This window comes from Anser cygnoides, chromosome Z, assembly GCF_040182565.1.
Source record: "Anser cygnoides isolate HZ-2024a breed goose chromosome Z, Taihu_goose_T2T_genome, whole genome shotgun sequence".
Lineage (NCBI taxonomy): Eukaryota > Metazoa > Chordata > Aves > Anseriformes > Anatidae > Anser > Anser cygnoides.
The window spans coordinates 27,726,407-27,737,185 of record NC_089912.1 but is presented as its reverse complement, the minus strand read 5'-3'; the positions used below and the strand labels follow the sequence as shown (position 1 = coordinate 27,737,185).

The 10,779-nt window shown below is 34.8% G+C and overlaps 1 protein-coding gene across 12 annotated transcripts in view; it reads right to left on the bottom strand.

Moving 5' to 3' along the window:
* The window catches only part of FER (FER tyrosine kinase), a 198,267-nt gene that overhangs the window by 102,986 nt on the left and 84,502 nt on the right, over window positions 1–10,779 (bottom strand). For 11 of the 12 annotated variants that reach the window (XR_010827976.1, XM_066989034.1, XM_066989032.1 and 8 more), the window contains 2 exons: window positions 6,173–6,376; window positions 1,781–1,903 (listed from right to left, as the gene is read on the bottom strand). Coding sequence is in view for 11 of the 12 variants with exons in the window: in XM_066989034.1 (XP_066845135.1) it covers window positions 1,781–1,903; window positions 6,173–6,376 (327 nt within the window). In the remaining variant the exon portion in view is untranslated. Of the gene's footprint in view, window positions 1–214; window positions 421–1,780; window positions 1,904–6,172; window positions 6,377–10,779 lie in introns of those variants that run through there. The other variant, XM_066989037.1, reaches the window with a different exon arrangement.

The window sequence follows — 10,779 nt, the reverse complement described above, 5'->3', positions numbered from 1 at the left end:
AAAGCCTCAGAAAATGCCCTCCATCAGTTTGTGCGGACGTTATGTTATGTCTGACTGCAGTTGTGGTGTTAAAGATTCAAGCTGAAAAGACTCACCACACAGTCATATATGTCTGCATGGTTATCATCAAATGATTTTTAGACACCCCCTCTGTGCATTTACACCTCAAAGCACACGGGGTAAATTAAACTAATGAAGAAAAGATCTGGAAACTTATTTGTGAGAGTGTTTCTTTAATTGCTTATGTACTAGAAAAATTCTTTGACTATACATTCTTACCAAAAACAATGCATAAATAGAAACCTAACTCTATCCAAAAAATGTTATCAAGATTAAAGAAAAATGTCAAGAACGTAGAAGCTTCTGGCCTTCAGAGACAAAACAGACAATGAAGAGATGGTATTTTCCAGGCCATTTAACCTCAACAGAGAAAAAAAAAGAGTAACTTCTGTTATCATTTAGTACATAGTAACATACTGTGTTATCATTTTACATTTCCTAAAACAGCGATGCTTTCACAGTATGTATATTATACAAATTCAGGAAAAAAAAAAGCTAGAAATCAGAAAGAACATTGAATATTTAAACCAGATAGAGGTTTATAAAAGAATTTTACAAATAACCATAGAAAGATTTTAATCCAGGGTTGACAGCCATTTACTTTTAGCTTAAACAATTTATATCAAAATAAAACTATATGCACATCAAAAATAGTCATAAGCTTTCTTATATATTCAAAGAATTTAAGCAATATTTTATGTTCAATAAAGTCTCAACTCTGTAATTACAATGACATTAACCAAAAATGCGTATTTAAAAAGTCCCATTCTTTAAATTTTGAAGGTATATATAGTAAGTAAGCTCAGGTAAGTATAAAAAGCATTAATTTTGGGAAAGGGAACATGCTTTAGTTTCTTAGCATTATTACTGGTAAAGAACTAGGAACTTGGATTAGGAAACTAACTCTGTAATATAAATAGCTATGCTTTTGAAAATTTTGTAGAACAAAGAATGTGCTTTACATATGCTTGAAACTGGCATGGGTTATTTATTTATTTTTGTCAGGAACAAATGTCTTACTCTTAGTTAAAATAGAAAGACTTAGTTGAAAAGAGTTGACTTATGAATGAAGTATCAACTGCAAAACTGCTGGAAGGAGGCAGGGAGACTCTAAGTTTTCTAAACAGTTGTATGGTTTACTATTTCCATCCCTTTTCGTTCCTCTCTTGATAGCCATTCTATTATGGCTTACTGATGAAAAAGAGCATTTTTATTTCAAATTTGAAATAATTCTGGCAGGATAGTACCTGTTCCCGTGTCTGTATCAATACCTTGTATCTGAGATATAAAATAGTGGCAAAACTGTGAGTTACCGTAATTCTTCCAAATTCTGTGAGAATTTTACCACTTAAAGAACGACATTTGATTCAAGAAAAATTGTTCATTACAACTTCATGGGCAATGAAATACTGGTCTCGGTTCCTTGGTCGGTAGTAAAATCCAAATGGAAAACCAAAAGCAGAGAAAGGAAAAGTGCAAGGACGTTTTGTGAGACTAAATACCATTACTCAGGATAGTAAAGATTTATTTTAAGAATCAGGACGAAGTGTTACTTTTAAGGAATGCGTTATGCAGAGCAGAGAAAGAAAAAGCGCACAAGAAAAGAACAATGATCAAGAATGAAAAATCTTCGAAGTTGCATAGGAATATGTTTTATATAATAGTACAACCTCCTCAAGTACTTTCAGTTACATAGAGTTTTTGGAATGTATGCATTTACCTTAACAACAGGATTCAGCAGAACAACACCTGATTTCTTTGTAATAACTTGCTTTGTTGTATAATGATGTTCTATGAGTTGAGGAATAGTTGGAAACCCAGTTCCTTCAAAACGATACTGATTCTGTATGGAGGTAAAAGGAAATAATTGTTTCTCTACAAGCAAAATTTCAAACAACAAACTAAAAAAGAGCATTACAAAGCTTCCTTCACTTGTAACAGAACAAAGAAATGTTCGCTTTTACAAAATAAGATTTCTGTCCTAATCTATTTCAACAGTATTTCTACTTAATTAAATGGAATGACAGTAAGAAACAAATTAATAAATGCAAAATTAGTGTATCACTCACAGCAACATAATAATTACTTGTTTAAGATCTTAATTTGAAGGAAAAAAGCCTTTGCACTTCAAAAGATGGGACTGTTTGGGATACTCAAACTGTGACAGTAACATAAAAATATTATAAACTTGAAAAAATATCATGAAATTTCTAAAGCCCTAAAGCTCTAAAATTACAGAAAAAAAAACAAACATAAACATCAGACAATAAACTAAACAGGGGATAAGAAATACTGTTTTACTCAGATCGTACTGCACTTACAACATTGGATAAAACTAATAAATCCTAGCGCAATGCATGACCAACATTATTGTTTACTAAGAAGTGTATGCCAGAGGAGACTAGAGCTGTACTGGTGCTAAAAACAGAGGCAGGTTAATCCACAGAGAAAATTTTACCAAGACAAAATTCCACCCGCTCCTCCCCAGCCCCCCATCCTTGTCAACTGATTTCATTTTAGCTACATGATTCAACACAATTAAAATAATTAAATCTCTTAATATTTTACTAGAAAAATGTAACATGGTCTTAGGAAAGAATACTATGACATAGCATTCTCCAGCTATCGGGGGAAAAAATAAAACACAAAGTATCTCCCTTGCTTATCCTTGACCTTATTCTTGATGGGAAGAAACAGTAAGTGCTTATTTGCAGGTGGAGGAATGGTTCTGTGTCCAGGCAGTGACAAGTGGTGTCCCTCAGGGGTCTGGCTTGGGACCAGTGTTATTTTATAACTTTATCAGTGACATAGACAGTGGGATCAAGTGCACCCTCAGCAAGTTTCCAGATGACACCAAGCTGAGTGGTGCGGTTGATACAGCAGAAGGAAGGGATGCCATCCAGAGGGACCTGGACAGGCTGGAGAAGTGGGCCAACCTAATGAGGTTCAACAAGTCCAAGTGCAGGGTGCTGCACCTGGGTCTGGACAGTCTCAGACATGAGTACAAACCGAGAGAAGAACTCACTGAGAGCAGCCCTGCTGAGAGAGACTTGGGGGTTCTGGTGGATGAAAAGCTCAGCATGAGCCAGCAGTGCATGTTTGCAGCCCAGAAGGCCAACTGCGTCCTGGGCTGCATCAACAGAGGGGTGGGCAGCAGGTCAAGGGCGGTGATTGTCCCCCTCTGCTCTGCCCTTGTGAGGCCCCACCTGGAGTGCTGCATCCAGGTGTGGGGCCCCCAGCACAAGAAGGATGTGGGGCTGTTAGAGCAGGTCCAGAGGAGGGCTACAAAATTGACCAGTGGGCTGGAGCACCTCTCCTATGAAGAAAGACTGAGAGAGCTGGGGCTGTTCAGCCTGGAGAAGGCTCAGGGGAGACCTCATTGCAGTCTTTCAGTACTTAAAGAGACTTATAAAAAAGATGGAGAGTGACTTTTGCTCAAGCAGATAATGACAGGGCAAGGGGGAGTGGTTTTAGACTAAAAGAGGGGAGATTTAGGTGAAATGTTAGGAGGAAATTCCTCATGCAGAGGGTGGTGAAGCACTGGCACACGTTGGCCAGAGAAGCTATGAATGCCCAGCCCCTGGAGGTGTTCAAGGCCAGGTTGGATGAGGCTCTGGGCAACCTGATCTAGTGGAAGGTGTCCTTGCCCATGGCTGCAGGGTTGGAACTAGATGATTTTAGAGTCCCTTCCAGCCCAAGCTATTCTGTGACTCTATAATTATTTTATCCTCCTCCATGTTTTAAAATGTACATTGCTGCTAGGTGACTGGGATACAGGGTTAAAACTTGTGCCTCATTATCTAGAGTTAGAGAACTCCTTGCACAAGACAGGAACTGCCAGAAGCCATTCTGAAGACTGGCAAGAGCAAACAAATACCGCATAATTCAAAAAAAAACCACCAACAACACAACCCTAAAGCACAGGCAGTGATTCAAGTTCATTTACAAAACTGGGCAATGAAAACCTGTACCACTGACACGCAGATTTTTTCTTTCTAGCTACAGGGTTAAATTCTTTACATAGTGCATTATAAGTGTCTCTTTCTTCAGGTTAAAATTCAACTTTCTGAAATGCGTTATTACTGTTAGTAAAGACAGCTTGGTCATGTCAACTATTTTTAAAATTCCTGGTTCTCTATCATAAAACTGCTTCCATGGTTTGAACACTTTCTGTTGTTTATCCCTTTAATTTCATTCAGTTACTAGATACTGGCTCAGCTTTTATTGACCAGTAAGTTTAGTTTCCATTCCTTTCAAATAACCTCTCTTACATTTTTGTTCTGATGATCCAAAAAACCCTACGTCCTAAGACTAGGGCCTAGTAAAATAACCAGCACTCATCTCAGACTCAGCTGTGCACACAACTGCTGCCTTTGATCTAAGATCTTCAGGGTGAAGAGCATTCCTTTATTCAGCGTACTTACACAAGATTATGACCATTATTAAGATCACTAACAAACAGCAATGTGAAAATAGCATAGCCTCCAATAAAAACAGTGAAAAACAACAGTAGCCTTAAATGCCTAGTGGATTTTGGTAATGAATTTTGATGCTTAAAGCTGAACAATGAACTCATTTATCTCACACATACTTTTATTAAGATTTGCATTTAAAATAATGGTAAAATCAGAGACAACACTTATGCAATTGAAGGACAACTGTTAAGTATATATCCCTACTCCACCCTGCAGTCTCTAATTCAGGAGAAAAATTGTCAGTGAAAACCAAAGCTGTCAGTGATCCAACAGTGAGATTTGACCAGCCAGAAACCTGATTTCACATTGTTAATACCAATGTAAATAAAATAAAATACATTTTTAAAACTTGCACTAAACTCTCATCAAACTCACCAAAACGTTAATGAATCAATTCCCTCTTGTCATATGATCATACCAGCCCCACTATTTACCTCTTTTTTAATGCTAAAAAGCTTTTTCCCTTTTTAAAACATAAGCCTTTTTTACAATAAATGTAGAAAATTCATCCATATGGGTGCATAAAGAGTTCTACATTTCTTTAACAAAAGTTTCAGTTTCCATGATTGTAAACAAAATCATCCCCAAATAAATCCCAGAAGCAGATTAATACAATGCCCTATTACTAAATGTACAAGCAGACAGAGCTAGTGACATCACGATGTTTGGACTGTTCCATCATGAGCTATGCAACATCAAACAATGACGGTCTTACATTTCAAATATAATTCCTAAGAGAAAATAATTAAATTATGGGAATAAAGATAGCTTTGTTCATTTTTTTCATGGAAAAAATGATATAAAAAAATTCATCTTCCAGATAAGGGTGGCCTCAAATTAACAGTCATTAAAAAAGCCCATCAAATTGACTTCAAAGCCCATTTATTTTTTTTCAAAGGTTCACTTGCCACATACCACAATTTACACAAAATGATTTCAGCCACATCAAGTATATATATAATGTGCATTTAATTCTGCTAAGAATCAGAGAGCTCTAAACATCTTTTAAGATACTGTGTGTCTAGGTATATGTAGTTTTATTGCTCTTATTTTTCTGTCTAGCACACCGATACACCAAAATACTTTAAGGCTATAAAAATCAAAATAAACACTGACTTTGTGTCAAGGTTCACTTTTATGAACAGAACAATGCCCACAGGGCTAAAAAGAAACTCAAGCATCTCCAGTGCAGCAGGGGCTTCAACTGTTAACTGTATAGAAACTAGCAGATTATCTTTTCCTCAATGAACGTTTTCATTTTTTTCAGTAAAATTCAATTAGAAGTATTAAAAGTAGCCTAATTAGTACCAAGTATGAAAATGGGTTTAAAAATAAATAAATGTACATGCATAAATTAGTAATAACAAGCTCTGGATTTCATAACATTTATAGAAATTTGTCTTTTCATTATAGGATAAAAGATGTAGAATAACCTTATATTTCATATTTTTCTTTTATTCCCCCAAATAACCTTTTTCCCCTGATTTGAGCACTGATGGCAATATTACCAACAGCTTTCATATTTTCACATAAAGGCTACAACCATATGACATAGTAAATTATGTAGATCTTAAATCATTTAGCTGGAATAATAAATTTCCTAAAATTGAATATTTAGTACTATAGCAGAGACGTACATCAGCATATTGTATGATAAAGTGTCTCCGTTGTCCATCTGAAAACACAGAAAGGACATATTCACCAGGTTTCCCGTTGCTCTCTCGCACCAAGAAGTCTCCTTGCTGTTTTAACAGCTCCTGGGCTTCTATTCTTGGAATTGCACCATGATACCAGTCTTGCTCTGCCAATGGTTTCTCAGTGGTTGATATTACATCAAAGAACTTGGGAAAAATATTGAAGAAGATGTTACTATAACAGTACATTTTTAGAGTTTACTTTCACATGAAAAGCATGACAGACAACATTAATCTCTATTTCAGTACCTAAATTATGTATTTTTATTAACAAACAAAATCAAGGCTCTTACATTTACACAAAAGGGATACTAATCACATTTTTTTCCTGTTACCTAAAAAAATAAATCTATATATATAAAAAGCACAACTTTATAGATATGTCCATTAAAACATATATTAATTTTCACTTGGCCCTGCTGTTTTTCCTAATCCATACTGACCAACAATGAGCAGTGACTCTTTCTCACTCTTTCTTAAACGTTCTGAAATACTATAAGCAATAATTCAAAATGAATCATTTCTTTATATAGAATCTCCTGAAACAAAACCATAAGAAACTAAATTTTAAAAAAGCATCTGAATTGGATAAATTGTTTTCATATAATTTAAAAACCTCACACTAAATCAATTAATAGTTCTAAGAAACATATTTTCCAGCATTTACGTGACAGCAGGGGATAGACACCTGGGCATACCGTGCTTATGAAGTTGCACTGAGTTTCTGCAAGTATAATGATTATAAGATACTGCTTTCACTGGCTGTAAGCAGAAGGTAATGAGTTTTAACCTACAGTTTTGCATATTAATTTTAACAAGCTTACATTGTTTAAGCAAACACCTAGAAAAAACATCCTTTATTCAATTACCGTTTTATATTTGTATGTTCTGACTAAACTGAGAAATTCTTAGTAAGGCTATATGTCATTCAAAATCACCACTATCAGAACTCCTTCAAATTCTCACTGCCAGAGTGGTAAAAATCTGAATAAAATAACACACTGTGTATTGCATCAGGAATTGAATTATATGTGAGTGTGTTCCATGCAAACCTGCTGAAACACATTTTAGATGACAGAAAGAAGACGCGCACCTCAGTTAAGGCCCAGGTAGGAGATACAAACAAAACATAGTATTTTGACTGAAACTCTGCTACTGCTCTACGCTGATGAAACAAGTTGGTTTGTTTTTCTCCTCTCAGCAAGGATGATATGATATTTCCTTCACATAGGTTGGGGAAAGAGAACAGAAACACTCCACTAGTGCATAAAAGAAAAAAATGACATACTATAGATCTGGGCAGGGTAGAGGGCATCTGCAAATTTATTGTCTTCTTGAGGAGATAGTCAGGTCAAGATGACCCAGCTAATCAAAGACAAACAAACCAAAACACTAGGAGTCCTCAGAGAGGAAATAAATAGACCCAAAAATGGAGTCTACTGAGAACTTGTTTCAAAATATATTAGCAAATCCAAATATGTGAGCATTTGTGAACATTTCCAAATTTATGAGCATCGAGCAAAGCCCAATTTTTGAGCATTTAATGAAATCCCTGGTATAAAACATGCCTTTGTCTCTAGGTGTATGGCTATCTTTCCAAGTCATACCTTGAAAGATATTGTTTATCTAGTCCAGGAGCCTCAGAGAAAACTGGAGAGCATATTTAAGAGTCTGACTGGGCCTCATATTCTCAGACTTTGAAACTGGTTATCCAAAGCCCTGGGTGCCTCTTGTATCAGGGATTATTTCAGACATGAGATTTGAGGCTAAAACAGTTACCAACAAACCCATCACTAGAAAGAGTGAGCATGATTGATTACAGATTCAGAGCTAAGAAGGCACATGTAAGAAAAAAATAATAGCTTGAACAGAAAGATAACAGAGTTTGTAAGATCAAAAGGTGTACTCCAAGGTACTGTATTTATTTGCATAATGAATGACTAAAAACCCAGAATATTGTTTGGCCAAGAAAGCAGTCATTTCAATTCCATCAACAGTTAAATACTTCTGAGATTAGAGCTGTCTCCCACTGTTAAATAACACTAAGCAATTCTCTTTCACAAACTCCTAACACGAAAAAAATAAGTTTTCAGAGTATTATAAAAGGTTATTTACTTGATTTTTTTTATTATTTTTTTAAAGATGTTGAGTTTGACTCAACAGAAAAAAAAAAAAAACCTTTGCTAAACTATCAAGAAATTTTAGGGGGTTCAAGGTAGCAAAGCCTTTGCCAGATAAACACATTTCTACTTCAAAGGAAATGTTTCTAAGGATAAAAGGACAGTTCAGGGTCAATAAACTAGTTTGTAGCCCTCACAAAGGAAGGTTAAAAAAAAGACATGTAATTCATTTCATAGTTTACAGAAGAGGCAGACACCAGATAATAACACCTGCTAATGTTCAAACTGGGTCAAGTGAGTTACTGTTCAGACAAGTATGATTATATCCCAGAATAAAACACAGAAAAAGCTTATGGAAAAACAAGGGAGCATTTTAGACATTGCTAACTTGGGTGCTGTTTATGACACTAAGATCAACCTTCCCCTTTTTAAAATTTGTTTGAACAAATATTTATTTCTTTAGAAGGAAACAATGAAAATCCCAATGTAGCCTGTGCTGAGTGTCTCCTACATTATTTTGTCTTTATTTTTTATCTTATGCCAAGGGTTAATCATAACCAAGGTAAAAAAACACTATTTTCTCTGAAGAAACAACTGGTAATTATTCATGTTTTGCATGTTATCAAAATTGTTTTATTTTTATGAACAAGTCTCCCTGCTCCAACATATTTTCTGTATGATACGATATTCACCTTGACTGGCTTTGAAAGAAAACATGGCTGAAAGCCCAAAAAGAACAGTACAAGTGTAAGATATATAATCATTTTAATATTGATTTCAGCTCAATTTACCACTTAGCTCTAATGTTTATACTGCACTTTGTAGTTAGAATTAAATGGTTTAAATATAAGAAAGGTTAGTCTTTAAAAATGATGGAGTGGGAAAAAAGCTACCTTCTCAAAAATAGTTTATGATTCCCATCTCTCTTCTTAGTAAGTTTAAAGAGCAGTAAGCTACTGAATTTGATTAACTAGATACATAGTATCTAGCTAAGAACAAATATGAACTCTAAGCCCCAGTGTTTTACAATTTCACTTTGGGAATGAGATGTTTTGCGCATTTATTTATACACAGAAGCACTTTCAAAGGAGTGTTTCAGCGGCTTAAATGGAATGTTTTTGTTGTTATTGTTTGATTGTTTGTTGTTTGTTTTGTTAGCTTCAATGGAAGTTAACAATAAGCAATTAACAAAATCACATGGAAGGAAAGTAAACCACACTGAAATATTTTTACTCTCCCTCCCAACCTCCTGTTTTTCTTGTTTTCTTTTTCCTTCAACATTTTAATTTATTTCCATAGTTTGCTCATTGGTTACTTTGGCGAAGGGACAGCCTCGTATATTTCATTATACTTTTCTTTCCAAGAGGAAGGAAATACTCTCATATCAATCATGCTCATTCTATTACTGTCCTCCTTTCTTATTCGGAACCTCCTTCTTTCCCACTAATTAACAACCCATTGAAACAGCAGTTTTTCTCCTGGAGGAAAAATCAAGCTGTCCCTAGCTGCTGTCCTTATTCAAAAGAAAATGGAGCAAAGACTACTGTATTATTTCTAACTTCAGAAAAAGAGAGACTATTCCCGTACTTACTCTATCAATGAAAAGAAAAGAATAATGGGATTAGTATTTTATTAAAATAGTAGCTTACTTAAAATTGTACTTTCACATATATTCTAAGCTTAGCCTTTGTGTACTTGCTTATTTTCCATCTTTATACAAGAAAAACATTTTGTCAAAAGATTTTTTTCTCTCCAGTTTTAAAAGAGGCACAGAGAGAGTAGAAAGTAAAACAATACATTTAGGATGATAGTTTGAGAGATTTCCCTGTAGAATATTCTGCTGATACTGAATCTAGCTCATTTGCATGTGCTAATGTATCATACAAAACCAACACTTACTCCATCAAGGAAATGAAAATTTTCAAGTATTTCATCCAAAAACAATCCTACAAAAGTAAAAATGCACAGACCTGAAAATTATAAGATAAAATCAAATATTCTAAAAAAAAAACCCTCTCATTTTGTACTGAGTGATGTTTTTTCTAGGATCATCATTATTAAATGTGAAAAAATAAAAAATATTTGCAGTAATGGAAGCAACGTGTGCAGTTACCTAAGTGGTAAAACAAAACAAAACAAAAAACCCCTACTCATTCTATCTGAAGGGCAGAAGCTATGATACTATTCATTCATATTCTTTATTCTGTTCATACATAGCACAGCATTAGTGGTACAGAAAATAGTCGATCTTCTTCTTGTGTTTTCTCTCCTCATTTGATTAAACTTATGTCTCTTGATGTTAAAGAAAAGTGTCTTGCATTTTGTTCAACAGAAGCCACCTGAATTCCTAACCTTGCTGTATTCTCCTCAAAACCATACTTTTATTACTATATTATTCTCAGAACTTTCTCAGAGCCTGTAAATTATTTA